Genomic DNA, 13,577 nt, shown 5'->3' on the forward strand with positions numbered 1-13,577 from the left:
AACTAATGTGGTTCGTTTCTCCTCCCACCCCTATGTCTTGCAGAGCCCCCGGACCCTAATCTGTTCATTGAGCCCATCACTGAGGAGAGGGCCTCTCGGACTCTCTACCGTATTGAATTGCTTCGGCGCTTACGGGAACAAGTTTTATGCCATCCCCTTCTGGAAGATCGGCTGGCATTATGTCAGCCTCCAGGTCCTGAATTGCCCAAATGGTGGGAGCCTGTTCGGCATGATGGGGAGCTTCTACGAGGGGCAGCCCGCCATGGGGTGAGCCAAACAGACTGCAACATCATGCAGGACCCAGACTTCTCTTTTCTGGCTGCCCGTATGAATTACATGCAGAACCATCAGGCAGGAGCACCAGCTCCATCCTTGTCACGCTGCTCTACGCCACTGCTACACCAGCAGTATACCTCGCGCACTGCCTCACCACTGCCCCTGCGCCCAGATGCTCCTGTTGAAAAGCCACCTGAGGAGACAGCTGCCCAGGTCCCCAGTCTGGAGAGTCTGACTTTAAAACTAGAGCATGAGGTGGTGGCCAGGAGCCGACCAACCCCACAAGACTATGAGATGCGAGTAGCCCCCTCTGATACTACCCCTCTGGTTTCCCGGAATGTTCCACCAGTCAAACTGGAGGATGAGGATGATTCAGACTCTGAACTGGACTTGAGCAAGCTGTCACCATCATCCTCTTCTTCCTCATCCTCATCCAGCTCCAGCTCCAGCACTGATGAGAGTGAGGACGAGAAGGAAGAAAAGCTAAGTGAGTGCATGTGACAGGCTGTTGGCCCTTTTCCCTATTCCCAGCTCCGCGCCGTGCCCCCCCCCCCCCCCCCAGCTCTTTCCCTTCTTTTCTAAATGCATCCTCTGGGAGAGATTTGGATTTCGATTTGATAGAACACTGAAAGAGATCTGTTATTCTTTGGGCCTTTATTTAAAGCCCATGTAATTCCATTTATATATAACTTTATTCTTCCATCTTTGCTCACATTCTGTATGATCTCTAGCTGCTGACCGGTCCCGCTCAAAGCTCTATGATGAAGAGAGTCTTCTGTCCCTCACTATGTCCCAAGATGGATTCCCAAATGAAGATGGAGAACAAATGACCCCTGAGCTTCTGCTGCTACAAGAAAGACAAAGAGCTTCTGAGTGGCCCAAGGTAACAGCCTCATGCCTGGACATACAGTCTAGAAATATACTTTAACAAAAACCGGGAACAAGGAACAGATGGTTCTGGTTTTCTTTAATTGTATTTAGTGCTATACATTTTTTCATGAAACTCTTCGCAGTTGACTTAGGGATCTGATACTATTATCTCCCTCCTTCTGCCTTATGATTTTTACACATCCTGCTAATGATGGCCCTGTTGTTTGTCACAGAATCACATAGCTGGTACTCAGGCCCTAAAACCAGTATTGATTTCTTTTCCCCCCACTCAGGATCGTGTCCTTATAAACCGTATTGACCTCGTCTGCCAGGCTGTACTCTCAGGGAAGTGGCCTTCTAGCCGCCGGAGCCAGGAAATGGTAACAGGAATTTTGGGGCCAGGCAACCACTTGCTAGACAGTCCCTCATTGACTCCAGGAGAATATGGTGACTCTCCAGTCCCCACACCACGAAGTAGCAGCGCAGCTTCCATGGCAGAGGAGGAAGTGTCCGCGGTCACCACAGCAGCAGCTCAGTTCACGAAACTTCGCAGAGGCATGGATGAAAAGGAGTTTACAGTTCAGATCAAAGATGTAAGCTCAGCATTTAGGCACTGGGAAGTGGGGAAGGAGACCGGAGTTTTGCTAACTACTTCACTAAGGGGATATTAAACTTGTTTGGTTAGCTAACTTTAAAAAATGAGAAGGGAGTTGGGGGGCCTGGCTGGCTCAGTCGGTAGAGCATGCAGCTCTTGATCTCGGGGTTTGTAAGTTGGAGCCCCACGTTGGGTGTAGAGATGACTTGAAATCTTTTAAAAATAAATAAGTAAAAATAAAAAGGAGAGGGGAGAAAAATTAAAGTTCACAAAGCTCCATTGAGGAAAAGTCATTGCAGTAAAGGAAGGGAGCTTGTATCTCCTAAGGACCAGATTAAAAGAACCCATATGTTTTGAAAGAAATATAGTTGATACAAGGCTTCTTTTGGGTGGCTTGTTTGTAGATCCTAGAAACCTGGTTTTTAAAGATTGAAATCAAATTGTGGGAAAGTTAGTAAAATAACGCCTAAGTATTGTGGGCCTTATTAAGTTAAAAATAAGAAGTCATTCTTAGTGAAGTTAAATCAGTGTTATTTATTTTATAGATGGGAAATTTTATTTTTCCTGATCATCTTCCCTATTGAAATCCTATTAGCTGGTCCTTAAGTACTCAACAAGAAAATTTTCTTTTTCTTTCTTTCTTTTTCCTTTTTTTTTAAAGTAGCCTCCACACCAGCATGGAGCCCAACACGGGACTTGATCTCACAACCCTGAGATCAAGACCTGATCTGAGATCAAGAGTCAGATACTTAACTGACTGAGCCACCCAGGAACCCCAAGAAAAATTTCTTAAACTAGTATGTGATAGGAATTACCAGGATTTTGCCCCTGTGATGAGTTGCCATGCTAATATTGAGACACCAGGTATAGGGTGTTTTTGAGATAAATTCTTCTCTTATGTCTACCTGAGGGGCACTAGGTCAAGAAACGAAATCTTTCTATGGAAAAAGTATATAAGTTTAGATACATTTCTAATTTCTACTGTTTAGTCAGATGGCCTTCCTTCTCATCATTGAGCCAGAGGATGACCCTTACCCTAAGATCCCCAAAGCTTAATATTTACTTTAAAAACATGTGCCATATGACATCTTGGGTGGGTGGGTTGTCTTCTTAGGAGGAAGGATTGAAGTTAACATTCCAGAAGCACAAGTTGATGGCTAATGGAGTAATGGGAGATGGACATCCTCTGTTTCATAAGAAGAAGGGAAACAGAAAGAAGCTAGTCGAGGTGAGTGGGAGAGAGTTTTTGACATGATGATTAGGTTTTTTTATTCTCACTAATTGATGAAGGCAGTTGGGATTAAGGGACTAGAAGATACTAGAATTATTTTATGGTTACCATTGGCTCTGCTCCCCCTCCCTCCCTGCCCCAAAGAAGAGTATGTGCTCATGGGGGTGGATTCTGGGTTTGCAGCTGGAGGTGGAGTGCATGGAAGAGCCTAATCACCTTGATGTGGACCTGGAGACCCGGATCCCTGTCATCAATAAGGTGGATGGTACTTTGCTGGTGGGTGAGGATGCCCCTCGCCGGGCTGAACTGGAGATGTGGTTACAGGGTCATCCAGAGTTCGCTGTCGATCCCCGATTTCTAGCGGTGAGTGGCAGTTCCATCCAGCAAGATTTAAAGTCGTTTCCTTGGTATTTAAGCTGCGTGAGAGGGAGGAAGCATGCCATAGTATGTCATTTTTTTCTGTATCTGCCGAATACCATAATACCCAGTCTTCCTAACTCACAGAGTTGTTTGAGAATCAAAATAAAATAATGTTAAAGCACTTATTAAACTAAATACTAGGCAGATATTTATTATTGATTATATAAATACCTAATTTTGGGGGGGAGAGATCTGCTAATGGCAGGTTTCCACTAGGACTAATCCTTAATTTATCCATGCAATAAGAATTTGTTGTCAAACTAGACATTAGTACCTTAATAATTACTCCAAAGAGATTTTTATTCCTCTAGGATAACTAATAGTTTTCTATTTCAGTATATGGAGGATCGCAGAAAACAGAAGTGGCAGAGATGTAAAAAAAATAATAAGGCAGAATTGAACTGTTTGGGAATGGAACCAGTACAGATGGCTAACTCTAGGAATGGTAAAAAGGTGAGTGAGACTGAGGCATTACCACTCTGTTCCCACATTAGATGTGACTGGAGAAATAATTCGTGTTCTGTTACTTCCTTTTTTCCAGTGTATGAAAAAATATATCTTCAGTCCACCAATCAGGAAACTAGGGTAATTTTATTGATATTTTTACAGTCCTTGGCATCATCATCTGTAGAGGAGCATAAAATTCTAAAAGTAACTTGAGCACTTTAAGCATATTAAAACATAAGGATTAGTAAGATGTGTTGGAACAGTCAAGGCTTTCTGTTCTTCTGACTGACTAAGGGATTTTGGCAAATCCTTTAACCTTTTCAGTTTGAACATCCTGAAAAGTTGAGGGTATAGGAGCAGATAATCTCTTAAAAATTTTATGATCCTGTACATTTTAGAAGTGACGTCGGGCCTACCAAGGACAATAGTCATAGCGTTTTCCAACATGGAGGAAGTTGAGAATTGCTGATAATAACACCAGTAATGGAAAAAGGACAGGAAAACATGTTTTATAGTTAATAATAACAACTTCGGTTATTCCATTATAGGCCATTTGGTAGATGAGGTACCCATAATTCTTTGCAATAAAATCTGACTTTAAAAGTTTCTCTTTGCTATGTTTGCCTTACTTTGGTCAATAGTTGTCTTTTTTTAAACATATTAAATCATGGTTTGGTAAGCAGTCATTTAAAATGATTAGCACTTGTCTAATCATCCCCCATTGGATCTTTTATATACATCTTTACACATATATGTTATTTATATCTAAAACCACATGGTGTGTCTTTTAACAAAATTAATTTCCAAATGAACAATATGCATCTTCTGCATTTAACAAATTGAGATTGTTACTTTACACGTTATAGTTATTTGTGAGGTGCATTTTTGAGGCTTATTATTTTTACATTGGTGAAAGTGGTTTCATATAAATATTGTTACCATAGAAGAATATTTTAACTTTTCCTCAAAGCCTCCATGGGACCAAGAGTATAATAAGCAGAGTGGTTGATATGGGAGGCTGATGGTTGGAAGGCCGGTACCTTCTCTGTTGTGAATTTCACATTATAGAGCAGCTTATAAAAAAGGTTTTATAAGCTGGCTTTTTCTCCAGTATTACCTATTTTTCCCTCAAGTATTTTGCTACGTCTTTATACTCAGTTGATAAATCTAAGAAAGGAAAGATCCTAGGGAGTCACAGAAAATCGTAATATGACTAATACAGAATTTTTTTTTTTTTTTTTTTTTTAGAATTGATTTGAGAGAGAGGGAGCGTGTGAGCTGGGGAAGGAACAGAGGGGGAAAGCATCTCAAGCAGACTCCGTGCTAAGCTCAGAGCCCATTGCAGGGCTCAATCACCTGACCTGAGCCAAAACCGAGAGTTGGATACTTAACTGCACCACCGCCCCAGTACAGAATTCTTAATGCAGACAGAATTAATGGTGTATTATTACTGGTATCTGCAGGAGTTTAGGTGCTTTTATTGTTATATTTTAAAAGTCTATACAAATACAGTGTATTGAGATGTTTAGTTTTCCAAATCAGAAAGGTATATTCCCATATCAGGTGTTAGGCTTAGATTGGTAAGTAGAGTCCAGAGACACAGATACCAAATGTCTGAATTTAATGCCAGTATACCCAGTATTATACTTATGTCTAGCAAAGCAGAGGCACTAGAAGTAATAAGTTCCAGCTTCAGTGTACTTAGTCAAAATTTACAGTCAGAATATCCAGGGGTGCCTGGGTGGCTCAGTTGGTTAAGTGTATGACTCTTGATTTCAGCTCAGGTCATGATCTCAGGGGTCATGAGATTGAGCCCTGTGTTGGGCTCACACTGGGTGTGGAGCCTGCTTGAGATTCTCTTTCTCTCCCTCTGCCCCTTTTTGCCCACTTGGATTCTCTCTCTCTCTAAAAAATAAAAATAAAATAATTTACGGACAGAACATCTAGAAGAAGCAACTTAAAATTCAGCAGATACGTTTTTTATCAATGTGAAAAACACTTTATTTTCGTGAGGAGCTACCCACAATCTTTTTGTTGTTCTAGACATCCAGAAAGAAGTCTTAACCTGACCTGTCTTTAGTTTACCACACTCTGCTGTGCTAATGAGTAATAGTTCCGTGAATGTCAATATAGTTGTGCTGTACTTCACATGGTAAGATCATGTGAACAACCTGCCATCAGTAAAGTATACTGTGCAAATACTGATTCATTCACTGGCTTACTCAGTCTCCTTGTTAACAAGGGTAAGCATCTGTGAAATGGCTGGATAGAGTAAAGGTACAATGCAGTCATGGAAAAAAGCAAAACTCTGGTTCACATAAGTGTCAGTATCAATGTCTCCATTTTAGCTTTAGCACTGGAATGCTTCTAGCAGCTATATCCAGCATTTCCTCCTCCTATTACCATCAAGCCTCATCTGACTATGCTTGCTTTGTCCCTCCTAAAGATATTCAGTAAAAAAGCACTTGCAAGCTAGGACTCTGTTGACTTCTAGTTTGCTTTTTTCCTTTCTTTGTTTTTACTATCTTCTACTCCTTCCTCCTAGGGTCACCATGCTGAAACTGTGTTCAACCGGGTTTTGCCAGGGCCTATTACGCCAGACAGCAGCAAGAAGCGGGCCCGTAGGATGCGACCAGACCTTTCAAAGATGATGGCCCTGATGCAGGGTGGAGGCACTGGGTCCCTGTCTCTGCATAATACCTTCCAACACAGCAGTAGTGGCCTGCAGTCTGTGTCATCCCTGGGTCACAGCAGTGCCACTTCTGCATCTTTGCCTTTTATGCCGTTTGTGATGGGTGGTGCAGCATCATCCCCTCATGTAGACTCCAGCACCATGCTTCATCACCACCACCACCACCCCCACCCCCACCATCACCACCATCACCATCCAGGCCTGAGAGCCCCTGGCTACCCTTCTTCACCAGCCACTACCACCTCTGGTACTGCCTTGAGGTTGCCACCACTGCAACCTGAGGAGGATGAGGACGATGAGGATGAAGATGATGATGATGATTTATCTCAGGGCTATGATAGCTCAGAAAGGGACTTCTCACTCATTGATGATCCTATGATGCCAGCCAACTCAGACTCAAGCGAAGATGCTGATGACTGAAGCCCCAGCATGGTCCCCGTTGCTTGGGTGGCTGCTGTATTTTCAATTACTCTGGCCCTTGGACTATGGAAAAGTGGGAGGGGCAGGGGAGATGTGGGGAAACCCAGGACTCCAGGAGGTGAAAAGGAAAAAGAAAACTTGTACCTGATTGCTTCCAAATTTGAGAGGATTGGGTGGGCAGGGGGAACTCCTAAAATAATACATGACCACTTCCTCATTTCTGGGGAAGGAAAGGAGACTAGAGCAGCTGATGTGCTCACCCCTCCCTAAACCCCTCCATTAACCACAGACTATGTAGCGCTGGCCCTAGCCTCTGGCAGAGCCTGTTCCTGGCCGAACTGTGGATACAGCTGGAGGGTCAGGAACTGTTACCTTCCTTCCCCTTGGCATTAATAAATTTAAGTTAATCCTTTTCCATTCTTCCCTTGTTCTATATTTGCTAAAACCCAATATAAATGTTAATTTTGAATTCATGATGGGTAATTTCAATACCACTTTCCTAAAGTTCATTATTGTAAATGCAGTTACCTTGGATAGGACAAAGTCATCTCTACTCCATTAAAGGATATATGTAAGTGTAGTCAATCCAGCTTGCTAAAAGCAAGTGAATTGTTTAATAGTAGGCAAATGTCCCAGATTCAAACTCCCAAGTTCTTGGAAGAAATGAGAAGGAAGAATTTCCTCAAGGAACCATGTACATTTTGTTTGGAATTAACTGAAATAACGGTGCTTTGGGGAAGCCATAAGAACGGTATCACTTCATGAACTGTGGCAAGGGAACAGGCTGACTGGAAGGAACGTTGTCAAGACTTGGGCCGGGGCGGAGGGCGGGGTGGGGGGGGAGAAGGAGCAGGCCGACTGGGTTGTGTGAAGCCCCTCAAGCCATTTGTTAAGACTCTTCCCCTGCCATCCCAGCGCTCAGATGAAGCCTGGGCATTTTATTTCCCTTTCTAAGGCAAATAGTTTTGTGGGCTTTTTCTCCCTGGTTAGTGCTCTCTCTTTCCTCGCCACCAAGGATCCTTCCAGTCCTGGAGCAGCAGAGGCTTTTGCTTCCCCACCATTTAGGAGGGAAATGCACCTAAAGTTCCCACTCCTGACCCACGCCAGATCCCGCTCTTTCCGTTTCCCCTTCATTTATCAGTGGGTGGGGCCGTTGCAGCGGCGCGCAGCCGCTCGTGTGGGGCGGGGCAGGCACGGCAGGCCTCCCGCCTCCTCAGCAGTGCCCAGCCGCCGCCGCCTGGGCCAGAAATCGGAGCTCCTGGAAACCGCAGCAAGGGCTGAGAGTAAGGGCGGGGCGGGGCGTCACGTGATGACGTCGCCTCGCGTGCGGCTGTTGCTAAGTTGACAAGAAAACCCCGCGAAAATCTAGACTCTTTGTGTTGCACATTTTGTTGATTTTCCCACTGTCTTCCTCTCCTCCAACCTCCGGAGAGAGATTTAAAAAAAAAAAAAAAAAAATCCCAAGCGCTGTCGGGACCCGGAAGCGGAAAGGGCATCTTTGAGGTCGATACTTCCGGGTCACTGGGAGAGTGCGGGATTCCGGGGCCGAGAGCGGGTGGCGGATCCGGGACCTCGCGTGATTCTCGGAACCCGAGCAGGAGCGGCCTCTGTGGCTATGGCTGTGACTCTGGACAAAGACGCTTATTACCGGCGAGTGAAGAGACTGTACAGCAATTGGCGGGTGAGATAGATCCCGTAATTTTCCCTAGGGAGCCCCCCTCTGCCATCCCATAATAACCCCGTTTCTCGGCGCCCTTTTTTCCTTTTCCGTCGGGAATTCCCGGGTTCAGTGTCGCGCCCCTTTAGTTGCTGCAGGACCATTCACCGCAGGCCGCCCCGGAACAGGGAATCCCCCGCAATCACCCTGCCCTGCGGCCACCACCATCTTCCCCGCGTGCTGGCCCCCGTCATGCATAAGAGCCTCCTCTCACGGTCTCTTCCCGCCCTAGAAGAGGCATCATCCTTCCCTCCCACTCCGTGATCCCGTCTTGCTGCCCCCCTCCTGCAGTGTTCATACACACCCACGCACTCGCTCTGTCCTTCCAGAACCAGAGTATTCCGCCCCGGGTCCCGCCAGAATTACAACCTTCTTCGTAAAAGGTGGATGGAGGGGCTGGTAGGATGTGAATCGGGCTTTTCGTGTTCATCGTTTGCGGGGCTTTTGCTGGAGTTAAAAAAAAAAATACTAATCACGCGCAACCGTCTCATGTTCTAGGCCCTGTCGTGGGTAACACAGAAACCTAATGCTGAAAACCTGCAAGCTTTAGTAATGCAAAAACGATGTGATGCCTAAAACCTCATTAGTTCTCCTCTTTGGTAGAGTATCCGGGGCACGTGTTGAGAAAAAGCTGTTGCAGTCCCAAGTATTTTAAAGATTGGGTAATTTTGCCGCTTGGATAATATCCACGGTTAAAATTTATTTTTATGATAGTAATTTATCAGTTCGTGTATTTGATTGCATCCTGTGGTGCAGGCTGAGCTGTCTAGCTTAAGTCTGGCCTCTGAACTCTGTCATCCAAGGAAACTAAAACTAATAAAGACTTTTTAAAACCTGAAAAACGTCCTGACAAAAATGATCAGTTCTGATTTCAGCATTGTAAATTGCCTTTCAAAGAGATCCTCTACTAAAAACCAAGCTATTAAAATTGGTGAGTTCCCTGCCATTCATATTAAAGGTTCATGTGTCTGTTTCATCTTTTGAAGATAAATGCATTAGATAGTTGTAAATAAAATGGATTCTTTGTTGCATTTTATGAAAAGGAAAAATAAGGACTTTATACAAGACAAATACTGAACATAAGTTTTAATTTAAAAATTTTGTATTGGTTAATTTCTAATGAATGTTTCACAGTTTCTTTCACAGTTACATTTTTAAATTTTAACATAATCCATGTTAGAAAAACTCTTTCTAAAAGCCACATTGTTTTCTAGAGGTCAGTAAGTATAAATGTGCAGTAATCGGAAGCCCTCTCTTCCACCTCTAGACCCTGAAATTCCACATCTTTGATGTAGAGGTTGTTTCTAGTCACGGTGATTCAGAGTTTATCAAGTTGTTCATCTTCTCTAGACCATTCACAAAAGCTAAGATTAATTTAGAGCTCAGAGTTCCCTTACATGATAGATAAATGCAAAACATGAGACTAGGAAAAACTTAAGGCCCAAAGACAGATTAACAAGCTTAATATTAAATGATAGTCTTTAAATCCAGGGAAGTTAAATTATTGGCCCTAATTTTTTGTTTCTCAAAAATCAGTAAAATTTATCTTGGCCCTCCTACTTACATCATTTGAAGAGTTATGTTAGATGTTAATGGTGTTTGAGTTATGAGCAAGATCTATATAAAATGTACTCACTAGCAAAATTTGTGGCTAATTATTATGAAATCTTACTTGAATAAACTTTCTGCTTTCTTGTAACTGCAGATTTTAATAACTGCCCAGAACCCACCTGTAGAATTCCTTTCTGCATGGACAGCCTTTCCAGGTTACAGCATTCTGATCTGCTTAGGCATAGATCATGGTTGTCTGGGGTATGCGGTAAATTCTGTTTGCTTCTTTTCTTTTCTTTTTTTTTTTTTTAAGATTTTATTTATTTATTTGAGAGAGAGAGAATGAGAGAGAGCAAGCACATGAGAGGGGGGAGGGTCAGAGGGAGAAGCAGACTCCCCGCCGAGCAGGGAGCCCGATGCGGGACTCGATCCCGGGACTCCAGGATCATGACCTGAGCCGAAGGCAGTCGCTTAACCAACTGAGCCACCCAGGCGCCCCTGTTTGCTTATTTTCTTAGCTGTAGCAGAAAGATAATGAAATATATAGGTGCATAATACAGTTATTTTTACATTTTTCCTTTTTTAATAATAAAACTAGCATTGAGATAAGGGAATAAGTTGAAGTTAACTATATAAATCCCAAGCTTTGTATTGTCAGCACCCATCTTCAAAGAACTATCCATTATGACAAAAGTTCACAAACTAGAAAATTAGTTGGGCGCCATATCTACTTTTTAGTTTTAGATACCTTCAAGCATAAGGTTTTCAGAACTGTGTTGTTGTGTGTGGTAGCTCCAACTCTTCAGCCACATAAGAGTAGAAGAAACCCAAAAAACTAACCTTGTTTTGTTTTTTAAATAAGAACAGGAGTTAATGTGGCTCCTAATCTCACTTACCTGCAGATTGAGTTTGGGATAGATACATATTGTGAGGCTATTGCAAGTAAGATATTTCTTTTTTCTTTTGTTTTTTTTTTTTTTTTAAGATTTTATTTGAGAGAGCACATATGGGCATGAGTGAGGGGAGAGGGAGAGAGGGAATCTCAGACTCCAAGCCCAGCGCAGAGCCCATCTCCTGGCTCAGTCTCACAGCCCTGAGATCATGACCTGAGCCAGAGTCAAGTCGGACGCTTAACTGACTGAGCCACCCAGGCGTCCCAGTAAGATATTTTTTCTGATTTACAATTTTTGTACTTATGTCCTAAAAATAGTTGTAGCATCACATACTTCTGTTTGAATAGAAATTTCTAAAACATCAGTGAGAAATAGTGTCATTTGAGAAATGAGAAAAAAGGCTCAGTCAAAAATCAGGAGATCTCTGTAGTGACTAGAAGTTATTACTGTTCTATGGACTGTACTTGGATGTTTGAGTCTGGTCCGGTCCTGCCTCTTATTTTTTAAATTAGAACTGCTGTGAGCAGAAAGGATGTGTAGCGCCTGTCTATTTCTGTGTTAGAAAACTCCAGGTGGTAGTGGTGGGTCATGAGAGTGGGCTGTGGGCTTCTCCTCTGGCCTCTTAACTGGGTCCTTATTCAGGGCTCCCACCTTTTCAGCACTGTGATCATTTTTAACCAGGTATTATGATTAGTACCACATGGGGTATGAGGTGAAGGAGGTTAGTCACCGTTCTACAGTTCCAGGTTTGTTTGTTTGTTTTTGACAGCACACACATTGGGGGGGAGGGGCAGAGGGAGAGGGAAAAGCAGACTCCCTGCTGACGGGCTCCATCCCAGGATCATGATCTGAGCGAAAGCAGATGCTTAACTGACTGAGCTACCCAGGTGCCCCAAGTTCCAGCTTTTTGAGAACCAAGGGAAACAATATCCAGGCATACCTATAACCCATTTGAGACCTACCTCTCAGGGCATCCTGCTATGAGTGAACCTTGACTTCAGTCATTTGCCTTTTATCCCAAAAGAATTCTGTAAAATGTCAGAATTTGTTGTCAAAAGGAATGCTGATCCAGTGCATTCATTCATGTGTCTGTATGCCACCAGTCAGGATTGAAATGGTGGGTGGCTCTGACCCTAAAGACTTTGTGCCTGTGGAGAAGACGATATGCTATAGTGTCAGTGTCTCTCAGTTGCCGTTTTCTGACTCTCCTGATTTTTGTCATGGACAAGCTTCGTGTTCTGGATTGCTCTCCAAAGCTAGGCAGTTACTGTCTATGGCTTAGGAAGGTTCTTTAAAACACAGGCAGTACCCATACCACTTTGAGCAAAGATAATGGTTTACTTCTGCCCATCTCCATTCTTCATGGCTCTTTTATCTTGAGGTAGAGAAAGGTTTAAGTAATGCACTGGACTCTTCAAGAAGAGGAGAGCTAGATGGAAGTAAATGCCTGGACAGGTTGGGATTCATTTATTCTTGCATGCTCAACTTTTATAGTCTACTCTAGTTGTCCACTTTCTTATATTTATTTTTTATCCCTATTACCAAGTGTGGTGCCTGGTGTGTAGTAGGCACTCAGTGAACAGTGGTGACAATTTCTGAGCTTTCATGCATCTGTTTCTTGGTTTGAAGAGACTTCTGTCCGGGCTATGCATAAGCGGCCGTAAGTCCTTCCTTTCCTAGAACTGTTCACCTGTTGTCCCCATGTAATTACTAATGGCACACCTTTATATTCTCCAAATTGTCTTGGTTTGGTTGATAAATTATATCCTAGCTATAACCAGGGACTTAAAAATGGTTCCTCTTTTAATGCAATACCTTGGTTCAAAGGAAGTTAGTTCCTATGCCGCAGTATTTCCGCAATTTTTATCATTCTTATACTACCTTCACAATTTCTGCTAATTTCTTATTATCTATATGTACCTTGCACTTTATTTTTTTTTTAAAGATTTTTTTTGTTTATTTGACAGAGATACCACGCATAAGCAGGGGGAGGGATAGAGGGAGAAGCAGACTCCCTGCTGAGCAGGAAGCCTGATGCGGGGCTCGATCCCAGGACCCTGGGATCATGATCTGAGCTGAAGGCAGACCCTTAACGACTGAGCCACCCCAGCGCCCCTGTACCTTGCTCTTTAAAAATTGTTTTCAGGGGTGCCTGGGTGGCTCAGTCGTTAAGTGTCTGCCTTCGGCTCAGGTCATGATCCCAGGGTCCTGGGATCGAGCCCCGCATCGGGCTCCCTGCTCCGCGGGAAGCCTGCTTCTCCCTCTCCTACTCCCCCTGCTTGTGCTCCCTCTTTTGGTGTGTCTCTCTCTGTCAAATAAAATCTTTTTAAAAAATGGTTTTTAATCAAGTAATACATATACATTGTGGCATCTGGGTGGATCAGTTGGTTAAGCATCCAGCTAGCTCTTGATTTTGTCTCAGGTCTGATCTCAGGCTCATGAGTTCAAGCCCTGCATTAGGCTCT

At 43.4% G+C, this 13,577-nt stretch overlaps 2 protein-coding genes and 1 non-coding gene across 4 annotated transcripts in view; all 3 read left to right on the plus strand.

Moving 5' to 3' along the window:
* The window catches only part of CHD8 (chromodomain helicase DNA binding protein 8), a 41,458-nt gene extending 34,023 nt beyond the window's left edge, over positions 1-7,435 (plus strand). Inside the window, exons 31-37 of the mRNA XM_021695777.2 lie at positions 44-763; positions 1,008-1,159; positions 1,440-1,739; positions 2,856-2,969; positions 3,156-3,335; positions 3,729-3,845; positions 6,385-7,435. Of these exons, the coding sequence (XP_021551452.2) occupies positions 44-763; positions 1,008-1,159; positions 1,440-1,739; positions 2,856-2,969; positions 3,156-3,335; positions 3,729-3,845; positions 6,385-6,951 (2,150 nt within the window). The 3' untranslated portion in view covers positions 6,952-7,435. The remainder of the gene's footprint in view (positions 1-43; positions 764-1,007; positions 1,160-1,439; positions 1,740-2,855; positions 2,970-3,155; positions 3,336-3,728; positions 3,846-6,384) is intronic.
* Positions 2,567-2,655, plus strand: LOC123325932. The gene has a single exon (XR_006540765.1). It is a non-coding gene; the product is annotated as a small nucleolar RNA U6-53/MBII-28 (small nucleolar RNA).
* An 896-nt stretch (positions 7,436-8,331) lies between the features above and the next one.
* The window catches only part of SUPT16H (SPT16 homolog, facilitates chromatin remodeling subunit), a 39,470-nt gene continuing 34,224 nt past the window's right edge, over positions 8,332-13,577 (plus strand). The window contains exon 1 of one of the 2 annotated variants that reach the window (XM_021695787.1): positions 8,332-8,632. In XM_021695787.1, coding sequence (XP_021551462.1) covers positions 8,567-8,632 — 66 coding nt within the window. In that variant the 5' untranslated portion in view covers positions 8,332-8,566. The remainder of the gene's footprint in view (positions 8,633-13,577) is intronic. The other variant, XM_021695788.1, reaches the window with a different exon arrangement.

This window comes from Neomonachus schauinslandi, chromosome 9, assembly GCF_002201575.2.
Source record: "Neomonachus schauinslandi chromosome 9, ASM220157v2, whole genome shotgun sequence".
In the NCBI taxonomy this organism is placed as follows: domain Eukaryota; kingdom Metazoa; phylum Chordata; class Mammalia; order Carnivora; family Phocidae; genus Neomonachus; species Neomonachus schauinslandi.